Source organism: Muscardinus avellanarius (assembly GCF_963383645.1).
Source record: "Muscardinus avellanarius genome assembly, chromosome: 13".
In the NCBI taxonomy this organism is placed as follows: domain Eukaryota; kingdom Metazoa; phylum Chordata; class Mammalia; order Rodentia; family Gliridae; genus Muscardinus; species Muscardinus avellanarius.
This window is the reverse complement of record NC_137799.1, coordinates 47,138,835-47,161,424: the sequence shown is the minus strand read 5'-3', so window position 1 is coordinate 47,161,424 and position 22,590 is coordinate 47,138,835. Positions and strand designations below refer to the sequence as shown.

At 50.9% G+C, this 22,590-nt stretch overlaps 1 protein-coding gene across 1 annotated transcript in view; it reads right to left on the bottom strand.

Annotated features, from left to right (window-relative positions):
• Positions 1-265: 265 nt before the first annotated feature.
• The window catches only part of MOB3B (MOB kinase activator 3B), a gene marked incomplete at both ends in the record, with an annotated part of 102,599 nt that continues 80,274 nt past the window's right edge, over positions 266-22,590 (bottom strand). The window contains 3 exons of the mRNA XM_080708953.1: positions 266-386; positions 961-1,103; positions 1,397-1,599. Coding sequence (XP_080565079.1) covers positions 266-386; positions 961-1,103; positions 1,397-1,599 — 467 coding nt within the window. The remainder of the gene's footprint in view (positions 387-960; positions 1,104-1,396; positions 1,600-22,590) is intronic.

The window sequence follows — 22,590 nt, the reverse complement described above, 5'->3', positions numbered from 1 at the left end:
AAGCAGCTTCATCCTACAGTGGCTGTTATGCTTCTGCACATAATGGAGAACTTGACTTTACACTCTCTTCATCTAAGACTCCTACTCCTTTAGCTCAGCAAGACTGATAGTGTGGGCACTTAGAAGAGCCTCTTCCTTCCAGCCAGCCTTGGGGAAGGGATTCTTCTTCTTTCTCCCTGAGCATGCTCACTGAGGGGAACTGAACTCAAACCCTCACAAGCAGAAGAACAGTGTCCAGAGTCTGAGTAGCTCCCTGCTCCTTCGCTTATGTGACCCCTCTCCACTCTTTACTTTGTCCTTGGCATTTTCTGAAATTAGCTTTATCAACTGTGTCTGGTCTTTTAACTCCTTGGAGTTGTTTGCACAACCTTTTCTCCCCGTGGTGGCTATTTACCCTCAACAGCCATGAAGGACAAATGAGGAAAAACTCCACCATCAATGTGTTGTAGTTTTAATCCGTACAAGATGTCCAATGATGTTCAGAGATAACTTAGTTCTTGTCCCCAAGAACTTGCTAGAAAGCCATTAAAAAAGAAAAATGACCCTCTACTCCCCCTCAGAGAGAGAGAGGGTGGGGGAAGAAAAGAAAAATAGAGCCAGGTGTGGTGGCACATGATTGTAATCCCAGTACTTCAGATGCTTGAGGGAATTGCGGTCCACAGTCAGCCTCAGCAGTTTAGTGAGGCCCTCTGCAAGTTAGTGAGACTCTGATTCAAAATAAAGAATTAAAAATAGGGCTGGGGGTGTAGTTTGGAGGCCCTGGGTTCCATCCCCAGTCCCCCCTCCCAACACACACACAAAGAAAAATAGACCACATTCACTTTTAAAAAACACTAGAGCTTAATTGCAAATGTTCTGGATCCTGATAGACTCACTCTAACTTCCCCACATGAGATTCAATTAAAAGAGCAAAGTCCCTATGAGGCTGTATTCTTGTTTAGGAATTGCTTCTGTCCCTACCGCAAAGACAGTTTTAGTTGACTTTGTAAATCTAACAGCTGGCACACAGTAGGTGCTAAGGCATTTGGTGGCTGACCGAGGAAGTGTGTCTGATCATCCTTGGTTAATAACGTGAGCGAGAACAAGAGAGATCCAAGATGCCCCTTAAGTAAGCGAAAGATTTTGGCCCTGAGAATCAAAGCTGCTTCCTCAACCCCAAGCCATTGTATTCCCCACATATTATGCCACTTCAGAGCGCAATCTTGGACACTTATCTGGTGGCACTGGACATCTTGGCATCTCCTAGCTCTTAGCTGACTGCTGAACCCTGTCCAAGGCTGCGACCCTCTATCTAACAGCTGGCTATCAGCAGGCATCTTCCACAGGTCTGGCAGTGTACTGGAACAAATAGCTAAGCTCTTGGGGGTGACTCCAACACATTACAGGCGAAACTTACCAAGGGCTCTAGCTCCTTGCGGTCTATGAGGTTCATCTCTGTGACGAAGTAGTAGAAGTGTTTGTAGCAGGTGTTGACGTGGGCCTCTGCGCCCATCACGATGACCCTGTCAAAGTGGTGGATGTAGACATGGACAAAGACCCGGAAAAGGCGGCACAGGATCTTCTTGCAGATCTGAAGGAAGTTCTTTGGGAAGGGAACACCTAGCAAAGCAAAAAACAAAAGGCATGAAATGATGGTGGCAAAGCTCATTTTCCTCCTCCTGCTACAGTAAGAACTCTGGCAGAAGGCGGGCAATGCTACAGGGAGACTAGAGTATCAGGGATTGGGAGGAACTAGAGCAAATTGAAACATGCATTCCTAGCTGTGCACGGTGGCGTGTGCCTGTACTCCCAGTACTTGGGAGACTGAAACAGAAGGAGCATGGCCTGGAGCCCAGCCTCAGCAACTGAACAAGACTCTTTTTCAAAATAAAAAAAAATAAAAAAAACGGCTCTGAATTTTTCAAGAGAATTTAGAAATTTTGGGTTTTATGTCAACCGGGTGCATTTTTAAATGTTAGCAATTAATTTGAAATTTTAAAGGATAAATGACATGGGTTATAAAAAAATCTCTCTCTGAGGTTAGATGGGCCTACAAGCTACCCATTTGCAAATTCTGATCCAAAATATTTTTCCTTCCTTCCTTCCTTCCTTCCTTCCTTCCTTCCTTCCTTCCTTTCTTCCTTCCTTCCTTCCGACAAATGCCACAGGTACTTACATCACATGCATTCCTCTTGCACCATTTAATTGGAGAAGGTAAGAGTTGGGAGTTGTGTTTTCCTAACACAGGAAGTGTGAGCAGTGGAGGAGTCACTTCAGTTTCTTACTTGGTGACCATTACTTCCATTTGGTCAATGTAACTAACAGCAGAATGGCAAGCGTACTTCCCTCTCCCTCACCAACGCTGCTTAGATTCTTGTTTACACTGTCCTTAAGTGGCAGCATGTTGTAATGGATTCCTAAGTTAAACAGACTTGAAGGTCCCACTCCGCTCCTTTCCTAGCCATAAGATGGGCACTTTATTTACTTGATTTCTCATCTGTAAAAGAGGTCCTCCAAGTATGGTTGGGAAGGTGTTACCATGAGTAAGACTTTTCTACAGTGCCTAGAACATAGTAGAAACTCACTAAATGAGGCTCTCCCCCCTTCTCTCTGCAAGGTCTGGCTGCCATTATAAAGAAAACTCCCTTATCAAGAAAAAACAGACACAAATGACCACCAGCCTTTCAACGGAATTGCGAGCTGTGCTCCGGGCATGTCCCTTGTCCCCAGGAAGCCTAGAGTCTTGCTGTCTTTGTCTCCACAGAAACCTGGAGCTGTTGTCTGCTATGAGATACTCTGTGAGGAGATCACTTGGGACCCCCAGGGCAGGAAGAGAGAGACAGGACACATCTGGCGGACGGCAGGGACAGGGTCTGCTTCCCTAGGGTCTCCACACTGACATTGGATTTTCTTTTAGAGCAAAAGGGCAAAAAGTTACATGAAGCCAGGAAGAGTTTGAGGCACAGCTTGGTAGCTGCCCCTTTGGGCCAGGGATGCTGGGATTTGGGCTGGAGGGTGACATGCAGCCAGGGAGAAGGTAGGGGTGGACCCCTGGAGAGCTAGGGGCTTTCTCTGCTGGAGCAGGGCCACTGAACCACCAACTGCTGGAGGTTAGGAGAAGGTCTGGAGGCTTTCACAAAGTCTGAGTGCTAGAGGTGATGGGATCCCCTCTAAGATGTGTTAGCATCAGAAGATGAGTTCTTTAACTGAATGTTAAGTCCACAATCTACCTGTGAAGTAGATTGTATTATTCCCAGTTAACAGAGGTTCTGAAGCATGACTTATCTTGTTAATAAGTGGCAGGGTTGGGATTTGAACTAGGTTGCCCGACTCTAAAATTCTAAGTACAGGCACATTTGGAGTGTGACTCGCTCTGTTGCCTGTGTTAGAGGCACCACACAATTGCTCAGCACAGTGAAGCATCTCAAGTTTACTCTTTAGTGGTACAGAAACATAAATAAATGAAAGGGATGGGGAAAGAGTGGTCCTCTAAACGCCCACAGTGTGGGAAGCCACATCCAGAGACAGAGGAAGGTCAGCTAATATATTCTGCCGCCTCCAAGGATAAATGTCCTTTTCCTGTTCAGGCCTTAGGACCACGGACCTGGGACTAACGGTGAAAGCCAATATTTACTGAGCACTTACTGGGCTCTAGAGACCATGCCAAGTACTTCATGTGGATTAGCTGCCAGCCCTCAGAAGAGCCCTTACATTATTTTTTCCATCTCACAATTGGCTAAATAGGCCTGGGAACATGAAGCATCTACCCAAGGTCACCTGGCTGGTAAGAGGAGGGATTTGGATCCAGGTGGTCTGACTTCAAAGCCATGAGCACCCTGTACCCTGAAACCCAGTGATAATGCTGAAGGGACACACACACACACACACACACACACACACACACACCTCCAGCTCCAAAGCCATTCCTTCCTGCGTCACCTGGACTCCTTCAGGTGTGCTCACCTCTCACTTTCCCAGGCTCTAGTCTGGTGGAGGCTCAGTGTTGTCCAGGGGCATAGCGAGGTCTCTCTGTGGCAGTCCATCGGCCTGGCCCTTCAGCCCATGGCCAGCACCACACACTCACTACAAGGAGGCAAAGCTCAGGACACACAGAGGATGCACTCAGCCAGCTGGATTCTGCGAGGCTCCCCCCCACACTGTGATTGCCCCATCCCTGCTCAGCTTTGAGCCCACTGGCTCCGCCCTCTATTCTTTGCCCAGTCACTGGCCTTTCTATGACCTTGAAGGTGGTTTTCCCCTGCCTCTCCTTTTCGGGTGATGGCTTTAGAGTGGTTGAGACAAGATGGTTTTGGAGTCAGCAAGACCTAATTTAAAACCCTAGCCCTTCTACTTACTAGATGAATAGGTAATCTATTTTATTATGAAATTGGTACACATATTTTCTTCGCAGTGTTCTTACAACAGTATCTATGCCTGGCATTTCATGGGAACTCTGGGACTAAGCTTTACTTTTGTTATTTTCTATTTAAACTCCTCAACGAAGTAGGACCTCAGAATCTCTTGGTTCTGGCTACAAAGTCGGGTCTGACTTCCCCCATTCCTTCTCTTACATGTGATTCATTCTTCAAAAGTGAAAGCTACAAATGGCTCAAGTCAAAACCTGCTCAGCCTGCACCACCATCACCCCCCAGGGCCAACTCTGAAAGCAAGAATAAGAGGGAGTCCTGGGGAGCCGGAGCCCCAAGTGGTTTTCCACTAAGCCAGAGTCACAGCCCTGATCACAGAGTGTAGGAAAGCTACGGGCACTTGGAAATTCATTAGATTTTCAGGGCCCAATTCTATAGTTTATGCATGATTTTAGCCCTTTTCTCCCTTTCTCTTCTGCTTTCCAGATGTTCAAGTGGTGTGTGTGTGTGTGTGTGTGTGTGTGTGTGTGTGTGTGTGTTTAAATAACCTTCAGAAGGAGGAAAATAGAATGGTCCCTCCAGATGTACAGAACTGATAAGAGCCCCACTGCTTTGGTAGATTCTGGAATTTCTCACCCTATGTAATTGGTCTCATGGTGGCAACACAGGACAAGAACCAGCCCACCCCATCCCTCCAGTGACAGAAAATTGATTGATCTGAGGGCGTTTTTGTCTTCATGGTGCTGCAAAAGTAGTATCCAACCTTTATTAAATGGCCAAAGAAAAGGGATCACCGATTGAGGCCTGCTCTAGGAATGTGTGCCATATTGAATCTCAGCAACACCCACTGCAGGAGTGTGATTGCTTCAGTTTTTAAAGGTAGGTGCCTGGAGCTTAGCTCAGCTGAAGCATTTGCTCCAGGCCACGCAGCAGCTAAGAGATAAGAGGAGATTTCTTTCCAGAGCTCTGGTCACTCCCATCCTGTTCCTAAGGGCTCCCTGGTGGTGGGAACAGATGTTTGAAACATCATTTCATGGCCTCCACTTAGCTCACCAGCAAAAGAAGATCAAAAATGTCTTTTAAAACAAAATAATTTAAACTGGGCGTGATGGCGCACGCTTGTAATCCCAGCATTTGGGAGGCTGAAACAGGAGGTTCTCGGTTCAAGGACAGCCTCAGCTACTTAGCCCTTTGCAACTCAGTGAGACCCTGATTCAAGATAAGGAATAAAAAAAAACCTGATGTACATCACTTCTGAATTTCCAGAAACAGAATGGCAGATCCTCGATTAGGCTCTGAACTATATTCTACCCTGAATTATTTTTTTCAAGTCTTTCATACATATGTCTTTTTTTTTTTTTCTTTGTGGTACTGGGGATGGAACCCTTCTACCTCTGGGCTACACTCCCAGACCTATTTTATATTTTATTTGGAAACAGGGTCTCTTAAGCCAGAGTGGCTGGCCTCGAACCTGTGCGATCATCCTGTCTCCGCCTCCCAAGCGTGGGGATTACAAGCGTGCGCCACCACGTCTGGCTCATACATATGTCTTGTACAGCTGTTAAGGACGCTGGACAAAGGTGCCTGAGGACTCCCAGCTTCTACCTTTAAAATTATTTAGCACAAGCAAGACAGGGGAATATATCATTGTAAAATTGAATCAAAAAAGGCCAGTGGTATTATTTAGTCAAAATGTGAATCCATCATGTCCTATTTAGGGCAGTTGGAAAAAGCTCACAGCAGATATGATAGCTTTTTGTCTCAGAATTGACAAAGTTCTTGCACCAGACAGTGCACACTGCTTTGGAAGGAGGGTCATCTCTGCGATGAAAAAACATTTTGACCCAGTCCAGGGATGGGAAGAAAGAACCCGAAACGTTTATTTTCATCATTATAATCTCCATTCTCCTTTTAATCTAGTTTTTCAGGTGGCGAGAGTTAATTTTCAGTCACTATGCTCCATTAAAAAGTTAATGCCAGACAATATTAACCAACAGTCTTAAGTGAAATGCATTATATGTCTTAAGGGTTTGGAGTTAGACTTTGACTAGTCTCATAATGACACAGACCAAAGAAAATAATTCCAGACAGTTAGATCTGAATGGATGATAGAGAAAACATGTGGCCAGATGGTCTCTAATTGATTGGCAATTGCTGAGTCTCAAAGCATTCTCTGCTCCCATCTCACCCCGAGGGCATCCTGTGGCTCTCAGATTCGAGCTGGGAAATTTCAAACCCCAAGAAGTTGCCTGAAATGAGAAAATATGCTCAGACAGAGGACTCCACAAAGTGAAAGAAAGACCTCTAGGTGTTGGAAGATGACCTTGTACGTGGATGACCCTAGGTTGCGTGGTATGACGATCTTCTAAATAGATTAGTGTGGAATGGAGGTACTAAACCTCAAACATGGCCAGGCTGAGCTCAGATTCCAAAATGAGACAACATGCCTGGGCAGAGATCAGAATCCAAACCAATCACTCACATGAGGCTCCGGCAGGAAATTGCTTAACAGCCTCCGAGCAGGCCTGGAGTTGGTGGGGCCATCAGTTCCAGGAGGAGGCAGGCCAGAGAGCTGGGCTGCAGGTGGAGGGTGAGGTAAGACTGCTGGCCTGAGGCTTCTCTGGAGGGCTGGAGGAGACGCCCCATAGTGCCTTCTGCTGTGTAGGAGGACTTGGCCCTCAGTCAGGAGCTGGTGTCTGACAAAGTCCTGTCGAGTTTACGAATGTGTCTAACCACAGCTTTCTGATCCTAAAGCCACATTCAGCCTGAGAGCTATATTGAGAATGGAATATAATCATTTATCTGGGGTCTCCTATGGGTTTGCTTTCATCTTTGACTTAGTAAATCTGCATTTCCCAAATAAAATCAAACAAGAATTCTGGTAATTTCCAAGCTTCAATCCATTTTTCTTTCCTCCCCTGGCCCATCTTTCTTCTTCCTTCCACTGCTAAGCCAAGTGCCCTATTGCATATTTTCTTTTTGGGTACCCCAGAAAGGAAAGAATCATCTCCATGGCTTGTGCTATTCCTCTTATCCTGTCACAGAGGCCAAAAAGGGAAAGAGTCCCACAGATAATACAGAGATGCTTTGGATGACAAGTCCCTAAAGTCGGACAAGACCCAGAGAGGAGTTTCTGAGCTAGAGGCTGCTCAAGCTGTTTCGGTCCTGTTGTCTCTTTTCTCATGAAGAGAAAGGGACACAGCAATGAAACTTTGGCCTGTGATCCTGGGTTTGGAGGTATGGAACTTAAGGACTTGTCTCCATAGACCCTAGACAACTGCCCTCAAACACCGTGTTCTGCAGCAGCAGGAAGACAGGCCACCCTTCCAGTTTAATTTCCCTAGTCAGTGCCTTTCTCTCTTCAGAGCTCAACTCAAAGTCTGCCCTTGTCCCTGGACTCGGGCTATCTGGTATCTGCTACCCTGCTCCTGAAACCTTCCTGATCAGATCACAGGTGGCAAATGCACGGTATTTGTGGGCATCCCTGCCACGGGTCTGCAACCCTCTCTGAATTGTACGCTGGGTAAGACATCACTGATGTCCTCCTCAGTGCCCAGCACAGAGCCTGGACTGAGATGGATGTGAAATAAATATTTTCTGACTCTTGCAATGAGAGTCCAGCCCCTCTGCCATCGCTTCCCCTGTAATCAAAATTCAGCAAGGCGAAGGGATGGAGAGATCAAAGATTCACAGGACTCATTTGTGATGTCAAGGGATCTGAATTCAAGAGTGCTCGGTTCCAAAGCCTCTGCACTTTCTGCTCTGCCATGAAGCTCTGCAGGATGCTAGTGCTTTCTTTTATCTCACTCCAATCCAATTGGCAGAACTGGGGAAACAAACCTTTCTAACAGACAATGTTTGAAAGGGTATCTGGCTCTTACTTTCCCAAACATCCGTGCTGGAGGGAAGGATGCTGGATGAGCATGTGGCTCTGGCATCCTTCACTCCTAGGTCCAGCATCCAGCTGTGGAACTTCCCTGCTGCTTGCCCTTGAGCATGTTTGCTAACTTCCAGGAGGCTCGGTTATTCCTGACCTGAGGAATAGTGACACTGGTACCTAGCTGCTCAGGAGACCACAGCACAGGGCGTGCAGGCACACAGAGGGCGTCCAGGCAACCTACAGTTGCTACAAAGCTGGCTCTTCCTCATCAAAGCCAGGTGAACCTACCTTCTCCCCGAAGGACAACCTCCTTCCCAGGAAGTAGATGTGGGAGAAACGTGATATATAGGAATGTTACGTGAGCTGGCGTAGTAGCTTCCACAGACACATGATGAAACCTAATGTCCTGGCTGATCTTTGGGGGACCCCCAGTGTCATGAGTCATGATGGAAAATGCCCATGGTTCTCCTTTAAACCGTTATGCATATATGAGGGTGTTTGTCCTGTCCTTTCTGTCTTTGGAGTCCAGTAATAAGAGTGTACATGTGAAAATCCCTCTACATGTCATAAAAATAACTCATTGTCAATAGGTCATGAATAAAAACAACATCCCACACACGTGGGAAAAGAAAACAGACCTCTTCTGGCAGTGTGGCTGAGAACATACCATTTCCAAAATACTTGCAAAACAAAATGTAACTGGATGACAAGGGGGAAAAAATGAACACAGATGTTTCTTTAAAATCCACATCCTCCTCCTCTTATTTTCTTGCTCCTTCATAGTCAATCAGACCAGAGTCCCTTGCCTTTTGCAACACACACACACTCACGTATGCACACACACTCACATATAAAGGAGGCTATTGCTGATGCTGATGAAATTCAGCCATGGAGGACCGAATCTTTTTTGCAGATGTTTTGTGTTATCTCAATGTGTTTCTCAAGAAAATGTCTGTTTATCATGCCAAAGAAAACAATCCCATGTAGCAAGACTTTGTTCTTCTGCCTAAAAAAAAAGTGCCCAAACAAACTGACAGCTGCAAATAGTTAGAAATAAACTAGCTACTACTCTATTCTCCAGCTTCCCTCCTCTGCTCTTCCCGAGCCCCGTGGGTGCCCTCCAGTCTATAATATGATGGTGAGACAAAAAGCAAGAAAACGAGACTAACATGTGATTATATGTACTCAACAGATTGTTAATGCCTTCAGACGTGCCATTTTCCAGGCACAGGAAGTGCTGTTTCAGCCACCCAAAGGAGCGACTGTAAATACAGTGTGCCCGTTCGTCACACCTCCCTGACTCCCTGAGTGCGCTGCTTGGCTACTCAGCTGTTCATTACCTGCACCTCCAGAACGGCTGCCTTTGCCCTCTGCTCTCAGGACACACTGTCAGGGAGGTGGAAGCAGATCAAGAAACACAAGAAAACCTGAGAAAAGCATTCACTATGGACCGACAATAAAAGCCATTAAAAACAAACCCTCAAACTGCATACTCTTGTAATCCCAGCACTTGGGAGGCTGAGACAGGAAGATTGTGGTTTGCAGATAGCCTCAGCTACTTAGTGAGGCCCTTTGCAATTCAGTGAGACACTGTTTCAAAATAAGAATAAAAAATAGGGCTGGGGGTGTGTGTGGCTCAGATGTATAATGCCCCTGGGTTCCACCCCTAGTACCGCACACACACACATAAAAACCTTCACTAGTTCCGACGTGCCCAGTTTGTTGAGACTCAAATGGGCCAAGAAGATGAAGTAAGCTGAGACCAAGAAGTCAGTGAGCTTCAAGTTAGGCTGAAGAACCAGTGGTTTGATCAGGAGCCCCATTTAGAATTTGAAAATGACCTAAATTTCTTGTCTTGAATGTGATTTAGTAAGTATATTCACAAATAAAATTATTTACTTACCAGCAAAACCTTTTTTTTTCCAGTATGTAGAAATCAATTTGTTTAAGTATTGTCTGAATCATTTCTAATCTATACATTTTTCTTCAACCCCACTGCCTCTTCCTCTGCAAGATACCATCACCTCCTGCCTGGCGTATGTGGCTCCCCTTTAACTGAGTTGCCTTCTTCTACTTTTGTATTTCTCCAATCTCCATCTAGCAGGCAGAGGACTCCCCTAATATGCAAATCTAACCAGAAAATCTGTCTTTCTGCATAAAACTCTGAGGCAGATCCCTATTGGTTCCAAGGTAAAACCAAAGCCACTTAACCTGAATTCAAAAGGTGCATCTCTCCGTCATCATTTCTGGGTCCTAGCAAAGTGCATGTAACACTCTAGCCATTTGGAGTGAAATTCCTCTTGCTCACCAACTTCTGGGTGACTTCACACACTGCAGAGCTGGCAGCTGGAAACCTCTTCCTCAGCTTCTCTTTTTTGTCTGGCTAACTCCCATTGGCTATGCAAACCTCAACTAAGCTATCACTTCCTCTTAGCTTGTCTGCACTGCCCTTCAGGCCCTCAGTTTAGCTAGGCTCATCCTAACACCCTGTACTTCTTCCATGATAATACTTAACATGGCTTTGTATATTCTGTTTTTTTGCTTGCTTATCTGATTCGCAGTAGACTAAAATTTGTGAAATGTTAGAGGATGAATCCATTCACGATTATATCCCGGACATCTAAGGCATGCCAGAACATGGTGTTTTTTAGTATTTGCCAGGTAAATGCAATGGATTGAATGTTTATAACCATCCTCAAATTCACCTGTTGAGATTCTAACCTGCAAGCTGATGGTCTTAGGAGGTGGGACCTTTGGGAGAGGATTCTGCCACAAGAGCCAGAATTTCATAAATGGTATTAGTACCTCTATAAAGGAGGCCCTCTTTTCCATCCCTCCAAGTGATATTTCCAGTGAAGAGAAATGGGAGATTTTGCCTTCTATGAACCAGGAAGGGGTCTTCACCAGGTACTGAATCTGTCCCTTGATCTTAGAATTCCCAGCCTCCCCAACTATGAAAATAAATATTTTTGTATGACATATACATGCCCCTTGAGGTATTTTTGTTACTGCAGCCCAAATGGACTAAGACAGTGACTAAATGACTATGCAAGGCAGAGTCACGTGGGGATGAGAGTAGTGTTGCCTGTTTGGAGTCCCCTTACTTTTCTGATTCCCAGCAGTGGCCTCAGAGTGGCAGCCTGAAGCCACTGCTCTGTGGAAAGATTCCCTGGGAATTGTTGTAGGCTTTAGCCTTGAGAGACTGGAGGCAGTGAGGCCGAGTGAAAATTAGTACACAGCTATCTCTAGATAGCTCTGAGGGGAATGCATCTTTTTATTTTAGTTATTGATGGTAAGGATGAAGCATTTTATCCCTCAGACTGTACAGCATATTTATACTCAAGTGCCTATTTTTATCTAAGTAGAAAGGTGTCAAACTTAATTTTCCAAGAGTTTCTAAAGTTTGCAATAAGCCAGGTCAGTGGACAAATAATCTTGAGATGCATAATTGGGGGAGGGAGGAGGAAGGGAGAAGTTAGAAAAAGTTATTGATCTTCTTTGAAAGGGTAGGAAGATCCAGACAGAATGTTTTACACCCAACTTGAGAGGTGCTTTGCAGAACCAGAGGAGAACGGTGACAGGGAGAAGTTAAGCTAATGTCAAAATGAACTGTTGGGGATCTTCTCCAGACAGAAAGGGTATAAGAAAGGGAAACTTGACAGAGGAGGTCAAGGCAGACTGGACATGCGGATGCCACCCGCACACAGGGCTGATGGGGAGACTGAGCAGGCATAGATGGCTCCTTCCACAGAGATACAAGGGTGAAATCAGGGACTGAGCAGAAATTGGGTGGCACTGCATCTGCACACAGGATCCACTGAAGTCAGTTTGCTGGATACAGAAAGAAATGCAGCCAGAAACATTGCTCTAAAATTTGATCACTGTGTCAGTATTGACCTGAATCCAGAGACTGAGTTGTGTAATTCAAGTAAGTGATTTACTTCAATATACCTTGAACCAGAAACCATATATTCAAAAGTCTTTAGGGATTACAAAGAGACATGAATGGATAAAGTAGGTTGGGTGTAATACAACAGGGAGTGATGTGGACTTTGACAATCTGGGGAGTATATTATGCAGTAAAGAAAAGGCCTCTCTGCCTTAGCTAATTATTGTAGAATAGGAAAATGGGTTGAGGATTGTCAGACTTGTTGGTCTTCAAGATAACCCAGAAGTCTAGATTCCTATGTGAGAACCCATAGTTAAATGTTAGTGAACTAAAAAATCTTTAAACACTTTTGAGCATTTTAACATTATTTTTGTATATTTAAATTAGCCTAGACCCCTGGAGAAACCGGACCCAGTAAGACGCTGGGTTCTGGGCGGGGGTCGCAGGCTGGGCACGCTAGATGGGGCCCGGGTCGCGGGACTCTGGGCCCCTGCCGAACTGCGCGTAGCACGCCAGACCCCTGGAGAAACCAGACCCAGTAAGACGCTGGGTTCTGGGCAGGGGTCGCGGGCTGGGCACGCCAGATGGGGCCCGGGTCGCGGGACTCTGGGCCCCAGGCAGAACTGCGCGTAGCACGCCAGACCCCTGGAGAAACCAGGCCCAGTAAGACGCTGGGTTCTGGGCAGGGGTTGCGCGCGGCGCACAAAAGCCGGGGCCTGGGTCGCGGGACCCTGGGCCCCGGGCCGAACTGCGCGTAGCACGCCAGACCCCTGGAGAAACCAGGCCCAGTAAGACGCTGGGTTCTGGGTGGGGGTCGCCGGCGGGGCACGCCTAATGGGGCCCGGGTCGCGGGACTCTGGGCCCCTGCCGAACTGCGCGTAGCACGCCAGACCCCTGGAGAAACCGGACCCAGTAAGACGCTGGGTTCTGGGCGGGGGTCGCGGGCTGGGCACGCCAGATGGGGCCCGGGTGGCGGGACTCTGGGCCCCAGGCAGAACTGCGAGTAGCACGCCAGACCCCTGGAGAAACCAGGCCCAGTAAGATGCTGGGTTCTGGGCAGGGGTCGCGCGTGGGGCACGCCAGCTGGGGCCCGGGTCGCGGGACTCTGTGCCCCGGGCCGAACTGCGAGTAGCACGCCAGACCCCTGGAGAAACCGGGCCCAGAACAGAAAAAGATAAAGAAAAATATCGGAGAGGTGGTAAGAAAGCCGTTATGGATGCCAGGACACTGGAGATGCAGACAAAACTTATCTAAATGCACTGGAACTTATGGAAAAATTCGCCGTGAAAGAGGACTGCTATTTCTCTATATTGTTAAGAATCTCAGACATCACATATAAGGAGAGAGTTTAGCGGAGACCAAGGAGAAATGCGGTGTTGAAAGAGTTCTTCGCGATGGTGGTGGAGACTTGTATTCAGGAGAAGCAGAAACCGGATCTTACCAACTTTATTTTTTTGGAGAAATTACACTAAATGTCGAATGCTACCATCACGCATGCTTAGGAACACTGGACAACTTTCAGAGTGGAAAAAGAGCCTGGGAAGGATTTGAAACGGTGGAGGCAGTGACAATGCCAGTGGCCAATATTCGGGGGAGGCAGAGATCTGATACATTACAACTGGAACCTTTGAAATAATAACCACAGAGACAGTGATCGGAACCTGCTGAGGGGTTAGGCGGGCGCTGGGGCCAGTGGCCGACATCTGAGCTTGCTGTGAGGCAAGGCCACTACTGAGACCTCTGTGGCCGGGATTGGAACCTGCAGAGGGGTTAGACCGATGCTGGGGCCAGCGAGGCCGGCATTGGAGCCTGCCATGATGCAAGGCTCGTGCTAGGGCCTCCGAGGTCGGGTCCGGAACTTGCTGAGGGGTTAGGCCGGTGCTGGGGTCAGCGAGGCCAGCATCGGAGCCTGCCGTGAGGCAAGGCCAGTGTTGGGGCCCCCGAGGACGGGACCGGAGCCTGCTGAGGGGTTAGGCCGGTGCTGGGGCCAGCGAGGCTGGCATCAGAGCCTGCCATGAGGCAAGGCCGGTACTTGGGCTTCCGAGGCCAGGATAAGAGCCTGCCGAGGGGTTAGGCCGGTGCTGGGGCCTCCGAGGCCAGGATAAGAGCCTGCTGAGGGATTAGGCCGGTGCTGGGGCCAGCGAGGCCGGCATTGGAGCCTGCCTTGAGGCATGACCAGTGCTGGGGCCTCCGAGGCCGGGATCGGAGCCTGCCGAGGGGTTAGGCCGCTGCTGGGGCCAGTGAGGCCGGCATCGGAGCCTGCCTTGAGGCAAGGCCGGTACTGGGGCCTCCGAGGCCAGGACAAGAGCTTGCCGAGGGGTTAGGCCGGTGCTGGGGCCAGCGAGGCCGGCATCGGAGCCTGCTGTGAGGCATGACCAGTGCTGGGGCCGCTGAGGCCGGGATCGGAGCCTGCCGAGGGGTTAGGCCGCTGCTGGGGCCAGCGAGGCCGGCATCGGAGCCTGCCGTGAGGCAAGGCCGGTACTGGGGCCTCTGAGGCCGGGATCGGAGCCTGCCAAGGGGTTAGGCCGCTGCTGGGGCCAGCGAGGCCGGCATCGGAGCCTGCCGTGAGGCAAGGCCGGTACTGGGGCCTCTGAGGCCGGGATCGGAGCCTGCCAAGGGGTTAGGCCGCTGCTGGGACCAGTGAGGCCGGCATCGGAGCCTGCTGTGAGGCAAGGCCAGTACTTGGGCCTCCGAGGCCAGGATAAGAGCCTGCTGAGGGGTTATGCCGGTGCTGGGGCCAGCGAGGCCGGCATCGGAGCCTGCCTTGAGGCAAGGCCGGTACTGGGGCCTCGAGGCCAGGATAAGAGCCTGCCGAAGGATTAGGCCGGTGCTGGGGCCAGCGAGGCCGGCATCGGAGCCTGCCGTGAGGCAAGGCCGGTACTGGGGCCTCCGAGGCCAGGATAAGAGCTTGCCGAGGGGTTAGGCCGCTGCTGGGGCCAACGAGGCCGGCAGCGGAGCCTGCCGTGAGGCATGACCAGTGCTGGGGCCTCCGAGGCCGGGATCGGAGCATGCCGCGGGGTTAGGCCGGTGCTGGGGCCAGCGAGGCCGGCATCGGAGCCTGCCGTGAGGCATGACCAGTGCTAGGGCCTCCGAGGCCGGGATCGGAGCATGCCGCGGGGTTAGGCCGGTGCTGGGGCCAGCGAGGCCGGCATCGGAGCCTGCCTTGAGGCATGACCAGTGCTGGGGCCTCCGAGGCCGGGATCGGAGCCTGCCGAGGGGTTAGGCCGCTGCTGGGGCCAGCGAGGCCGGCATCGGAGCCTGCCGTGAGGCAAGGCCGGTACTGGGGCCTCCGAGGCCAGGATAAGAGCTTGCCGAGGGGTTAGGCCGCTGCTGGGGCCAACGAGGCCGGCAGCGGAGCCTGCCGTGAGGCATGACCAGTGCTGGGGCCTCCGAGGCCGGGATCGGAGCATGCCGCGGGGTTAGGCCGGTGCTGGGGCCAGCGAGGCCGGCATCGGAGCCTGCCTTGAGGCATGACCAGTGCTGGGGCCTCCGAGGCCGGGATCGGAGCCTGCCGAGGGGTTAGGCCGCTGCTGGGGCCAGCGAGGCCGGCATCGGAGCCTGCCGTGAGGCAAGGCCGGTACTGGGGCCTCTAGGCCAGGATAAGAGCCTGCCGAGGGGTTAGGCCGGTGCTGGGGCCAGCGAGGCCGGCATCGGAGCCTGCCGTGAGGCAAGGCCGGTACTGGGGCCTCCGAGGCCAGGATAAGAGCTTGCCGAGGGGTTAGGCCGCTGCTGGGGCCAACGAGGCCGGCAGCGGAGCCTGCCGTGAGGCATGACCAGTGCTGGGGCCTCCGAGGCCGGGATCGGAGCATGCCGCGGGGTTAGGCCGGTGCTGGGGCCAGCGAGGCCGGCATCGGAGCCTGCCTTGAGGCATGACCAGTGCTGGGGCCTCCGAGTCCGGGATCGGAGCTTGCCGAGGGGTTAGGCCGCTGCTGGGGCCAGCGAGGCCGGCATCGGAGCCTGCCGTGAGGCAAGGCCGGTACTGGGGCCTCTGAGGCCGGGATCGGAGCCTGCCGAGGGGTTAGGCCGCTGCTGGGGCCAGTGAGGCCGGCATCGGAGCCTGCCGTGAGGCAAGGCCGGTACTGGGGCCTCTAGGCCAGGATAAGAGCCTGCCGAGGGGTTAGGCCGGTGCTGGGGCCAGCGAGGCCGGCATCGGAGTCTGCTGTAAGGCAAGGCCGGTACTGGGGCCTCCGAGGCCAGGATAAGAGCTTGCCGAGGGGTTAGGCCGGTGCTGGGGCCAACAAGGCCGGCAGCGGAGCCTGCCGTGAGGCATGACCAGTGCTAGGGCCTCCGTGGCCGGGATCGGAGCATGCCGAGGGGTTAGGCCGGTGCTGGGGCCAGCGAGGCCGGCATCGGAGCCTGCCGTGAGGCAAGGCCGGTACTGAGCCTCCGAGGCCAGGATAAGAGCCTGCCAAGGGGTTAGGCCGGTGCTGGGGCCAGCGAGGCCGGCATCGGAGCCTGCCTTGAGGCATGACCAGTGCTGGGGCCTCTGAGGCCGGGATCGGAGCCTGCCGAGGGGTTAGGCCGCTGCTGCGTCCAGCGAGGCCAGCATCGGAGCCTGCCGTGAGGCAAGGCCGGTACTGGGGCCTCCGAGGCCAGGATAAGAGCCTGCTGAGGGGTCAGGCCAGTGCTGAGGCCAGTGAGGCCGGCATCGGAGCCTGCCTTGAGGCAAGTCCGGTACTGGGGCCTCGAGGCCAGGATAAGAGCCTGCCGAGGGATTAGGCCGGTGCTGGGGCCAGCGAGGCCGGCATCGGAGCCTGCCATGAGGCAAGGCCGGTACTGGGGCCTCCGAGGCCAGGATAAGAGCTTGCCGAGGGGTTAGGCCGGTGCTGGGGCCAACAAGGCCGGCAGCGGAGCCTGCCGTGAGGCATGACCAGTGCTGGGGCCTCCGAGGCCGGGATCGGAGCATGCCGAGGGGTTAGGCCGGTGCTGGGGCCAGCGAGGCCGGCATCGGAGCCTGCCGTGAGGCAAGGCCGGTACTGGGGCCTCCGAGGCCAGGATAAGTGTCTGCCAAGGGGTTAGGCCGGTGCTGGGGCCAGCGAGGCCGGCATCGGAGCCTGCCTTGAGGCATGACCAGTGCTGGCGCCTCCGAGGCCGGGATCGGAGCCGGCCGAGGGGTTAGGCCGCTGCTGGGGCCAGCGAGGCCGGCATCGGAGCCTGCCGTGAGGCAAGGCCGGTACTGGGGCCTCCGAGGCCAGGATAAGAGCCTGCTGAGGGGTCAGGCCAGTGCTGAGGCCAGTGAGGCCGGCATCGGAGCCTGCCTTGAGGCAAGGCCGGTACTGGGGCCTCGAGGCCAGGATAAGAGCCTGCCGAGGGATTAGGCCGGTGCTGGGGCCAGCGAGGCCGGCATCGGAGCCTGCCATGAGGCAAGGCCGGTACTGGGGCCTCCGAGGCCAGGATAAGAGCTTGCTGAGGGGTTAGGCCGGTGCTGGGGCCAACAAGGCCGGCATCGGAGCCTGCCGTGAGGCATGACCAGTGCTAGGGCCTCCGAGGCCGGGATCGGAGCATGCCGAGGGGTTAGGCCGGTGCTGGGGCCAGCGAGGCCGGCATCGGAGCCTGCCGTGAGGCAAGGCCGGTACTGGGGCCTCCGAGGCCAGGATAAGAGTCTGCCAAGGGGTTAGGCCGGTGCTGGGGCCAGCGAGGCCGGCATCGGAGCCTGCCTTGAGGCATGACCAGTGCTGGGGCCTCCGAGGCCGGGATCGGAGCCGGCCGAGGGGTTAGGCCGCTGCTGGGGCCAGCGAGGCCGGCATCGGAGCCTGCCTTGAGGCAAGGCCGGTACTGGGGCCACTGAGGCCGGGATCGGAGCCTGCCGAGGGGTTAGGCCACTGCTGGGGCCAGCGAGGCCGGCATCGGAGCCTGCCGTGAGGCAAGGCCGGTACTGGGGCCTCCGAGGCCAGGACAAGAGCTTGCCGAGGGGTTAGGCCGCTGCTGGGGCCAGCGAGGCCGGCATCGGAGCCTGCCTTGAGGCATGACCAGTGCTGGGGCCTCTGAGGCCGGGATTGGAGCCTGCCGAGGGGTTAGGCCGCTGCTGGGGCCAGCGAGGCCGGCATCGGAGCCTGCCTTGAGGCAAGGCCGGTACTGGGGCCTCTGAGGCCGGGATCGGAGCCTGCCGAGGGGTTAGGCCACTGCTGGGGCCAGTGAGGCCGGCATCGGAGCCTGCCGTGAGGCAAGGCCGGTACTGGGGCCTCCGAGGCCAGGATAAGAGCCTGCTGAGGGGTTAGGCTGGTGCTGGGGCCAGCGAGGCCGGCATCGGAGCCTGCCTTGAGGCAAGGCCGGTACTGGGGCCTCGAGGCCAGGATAAGAGCCTGCCGAGGGGTTAGGCCGGTGCTGGGGCCAGTGAGGCCGGCATCGGAGCCTGCCGTGAGGCATTACCAGTGTTGGGGCCTCCGAGGCCGGGACTGGAATCCTGCCAAGGGGTTAGACTGGTGCAGGGGCCAATGGCCAGCATCGGAGCCTGGCGTGAGGCAAGTTCACTCCTGCGGCCTCCAAGGTCGGGACAAAAGCCAGCTTAGGGGTTTGACCGGTTCAGGGGCCAGCGAGACCAGAACTGGGTCCTCCCATGAGGCAAGGCCGCTGCGTGAGCCAGCGAGGTCTGGATCAGTCCACTGAGTAGCCAGTGCACTACTGGGACCATCAAGAGTGGGATTGGTACTTACAACGCAGCATGCACAGAGAAATATCGCAGAAAATATAAATCAGACGCTTCCCTTAATCAGCAATAACTAGGAGGAAACGGGCAACAGGAAGAGGTTGAGCTATAGAAAGGGCCCTATAGTGAAGCAACTAATGTGACCAATCAGAGGGTATGTAATACTGGAGGACGGAGCCTCTTTAAAATGCAGGAGGTACATAAACAAATGTATCAAAGTAAATCACCAAAGAAGTGTGGGATGGAGGGAGGGGGAGGGAATGGGACGGGGGCTGCAGGAGGGCTAATTGGATGACGTGTGCTTGTATATCCTCTCAAGTCTTGTACTCCAATGTGATTGATATATGACTACAATGCACCAATTTAAAAAATAAATTAATTAAAAAAAATATATATCAAAAAAAAAATAAATTAGCCTAGAAATCAACTACAAGCTGGCAGTGTAATTAAAAAGTAAATTGGGAAATTAATAAAGAAGAATACTCGGTTAGCAATGAGTGTATGCAGTATCCAAATCTTCATTTCTAAGGCCATTCTTCAACAAAGGAATAAAGGCTTCATGAAGAAATGGCTGACTTTAGGTCTGGAGTAGAAAATATAAAAGACAGCTTGGGATACCTTGTAGTTCCAGAAAGAAAGGAAGTACTCGACAAAACCACAACGAGGCTGGGCACAGTGTTGCACACCTGTAATCCCAGTACTTAGAGGGCTAAGACAGGAGGATCACAAGTTCCAGGCCAGCCTCAGAAACTTAGGGAAACCCTCAGCCACTTGGTGAAACCCTGTTTCAAAATAAAAAGGGCTGAGGGTGTACTCAGAGGCAGAATGCCTCTGGATTCAATACTCAGTGTCCTTTAGCCCTCAAAAAAGTGCAAAGATGCAGCCATGTCAAAGGAATAATGGAGCAAAACTGAAAGCTCAGAAGTGACCATAGCTTATGTATATATTGTCCCCTCGACGAGGAGGAGCCCTTGGGTTTGGTCCACACAAGATACTTGCTTCCAAAAAATACAAGATGGGCTGGCCGTGGTGGCACACACCTATAATTCCAGTGCTTGGAGGGGCTGAGATAGGAGGATCACAGGTTCAAGGCCATCCTCAGCAAAATTGGTGATGCCTTCAGAGACTTAGCAAGAACTTGTTTCAAAATAAAATAGGGCTAAGGGTGTAGCTCAGACATAGAATGTCCCCAGGTTCAATATCCAGATAGATACACACACACACACACACACACACACACACACACACACACACACAGTATGGAAGCAATTTAATACTGGAGAAACCTGGCAAACATGACCTTGGTCAAGCGATCACAGCCAACTTCAATAATGATAGATCAAGTTCACAGCATATATCTGTGATGTGATGAAAAGTTACTTTGGTTCTGTGGTCTTTATCCCTCAAATCCATCAGCCCTGTCTAACTATGGGTGGAAAAAAAATCAGACAAACCAAAAATGAGGGACATGATGCAAACTATCTAACCAATACGCCTCAAACTTCTCAAGTTCATCAAAAACAAGGAAAGCCAAAGTATCACAGCTCAGAAGAACCTAAGGAGACATGATGACTAATTGTGGTGGGGTGTCTTGGATGGAATGCAGAAACAGAAAAATGGCATTAGGAAAACACGGGAAAAATCTGAATACAGTGTGGAGTTTAGTAAAGTGATGTTCTGATGTTTGGTTCCAACTCCTGGTTGTGACAAATGTAGTACATATATAATGTACAATGTTATCAACACGGGAAACTGGGTGAGGGATATATGGGAACCCCCTGTACTATCCTTGCAACTTTTCCATAAATATAAAACTTTCCATAAACCTAGAAGTTTTCCATAAATCAATGATAAATTAAAAGCTTATTTATATTAAAAATTACTCTGTGGGTCAAAGGTATTTGGGGCTAGGAGTTTGTATCTTCTGGCCTATATGCTGACATTTCTGTCTTTATTGATGGAAATCTCTGATCAGGACTTTCCACATAATTTGAAGAGTTCTTTGTTCAAAAAATTATTCAGAATTTCAGGGTAGTGACAGCAGAGTATGAAGCCCAGCAGAGGTTCCTTCTGAGTGTGGGCGCTGTGCAGGCTGGTGAAGCCTATGCTGCCTCTGATTGCATGAGGATTTTTTTTTGGGGGGGGGTACTGAGGGTGGAGCCCTGAAGCTTTCTGCCTCCGGACTATACTCTCAGCCCTATTTTATATTTTATTTGGAAACAGGGTCTCACTAAGTTGCTGAGAGCCTCACTAAATAGCTGAGGCTGGCTTTGAACCTGTGCGATCCTCCTGTCTCAGCCTCCCAAGCACGGGGATTACAAGCGTGCACCACCATGCCTGGCTGTATGAGGATTTAAACAGAAATGACAAGCCAAGAGTCATCCTTGCCAGATTAAACTCCCACCACGTAATCTTTATTTGTTCATTAACTAATTAAAATAACAAATATTTATTCAGTTTTGGATGTGCTAGAGACTAGAAATTTAGCAATAAGCAATAGGGTTAAATTAGGTGGTCATTAATAAAGTCACCATCTGCCTAAATGAGCTCTGGCTGAGGGTTGACTCTAAAATCTCCCTCAGGCGTGGGCACCCAGGAAATTTATCTCCTTACCCTCTATTTCCCCACGTTCTCTCATCTCAACTGCAACACAAAGTGCATACTATAAAACTTCTGAAGGGAGCTGGGTATGGTGGCAAACACTTGTAATCTCAGTACTTGGGAGGCTGAGGCAGGAGGATCTGGGTTTGCAGCCAGCCTAGCTACTTAGTGAGGCCCTCTGAAACTTAGTGAGACCCTGTTTCAAAATAAAAATAAAATTGGTCTGGGGGTATAGCTCAGAGGTTGAATGCCCCTAGCTCAGAGGTTGAATGCCCCTGGTTCAGTTCCCAGCACCACAAAAAAAAAAAAAAAAAAAAAAAAAAAAAAAAAAAACTTCTGAAGATGGAAAGTTCAGAGTAAAAGGCAGATTGAGAAAGGGAACAGTCCAAATAATGTTATTTCCATAATGAAAACATCACTATCAATCTCTCTAATGTGTATGGAGAGGGAGAAGGGGGAAAAAGGGTGGGATTCAGAAGAATCTCACACATCAAGTGATGTGTGCACGCTGGGCGTGGTGGCACACGCTTGTAATCTCAGCGCTTGGGAGGCTGAGACAGGAGGATTGTGCAGGTTCGAAGCCAGCCTCAGCTACTTAATGAGGCTCTCAGCAACTTACTGAGACCCTGTTTCCAAATAAAGTATAAAAAAGGTCTGGGAGTATAACCCGGAGGTAGGAAAGCCCCTGGGTTCCACCCCAGTACCACAAAAAAACAAAGAAACAAAAAAAGTGATGTGTACACGTATGTATGAATCGATTTTAAACTCACTATGATGTATAATCAATACACCAATAAAAGAACAACAACAACAAAACTAGGGAGCTCAGAGGTTATTATCACTTGTCCAACTGGCACAGGTGGAGCTGGTCACCCAAGGTCAGTACCAATCCAAAGCATTTTACCTCCCAAATAACACATCCTCCATCCCTCAAAAACCAAAGCAGTTTCATTATTATTATTATTATTATTATTATTATTATTATTATTATTATCATTATTATTTTGTGGTATTGGAGATTGAACCCAGAGACATTCTACCTCGTAGCTACACCCTCAGATGGATTTTCTTTCTTATTTGGAAACAGGACCTTACTACGTTGCTGAGGGCCTCACTAAATTGCTAAGGCTGTGCTCGAACTTGCGATTCTCCTGTCTCAGCCTCCCAAGTACTGGGATTACAAGTGTGTACCACCATACTCGGCTTACAATTTTTTTTTAAAATTAAC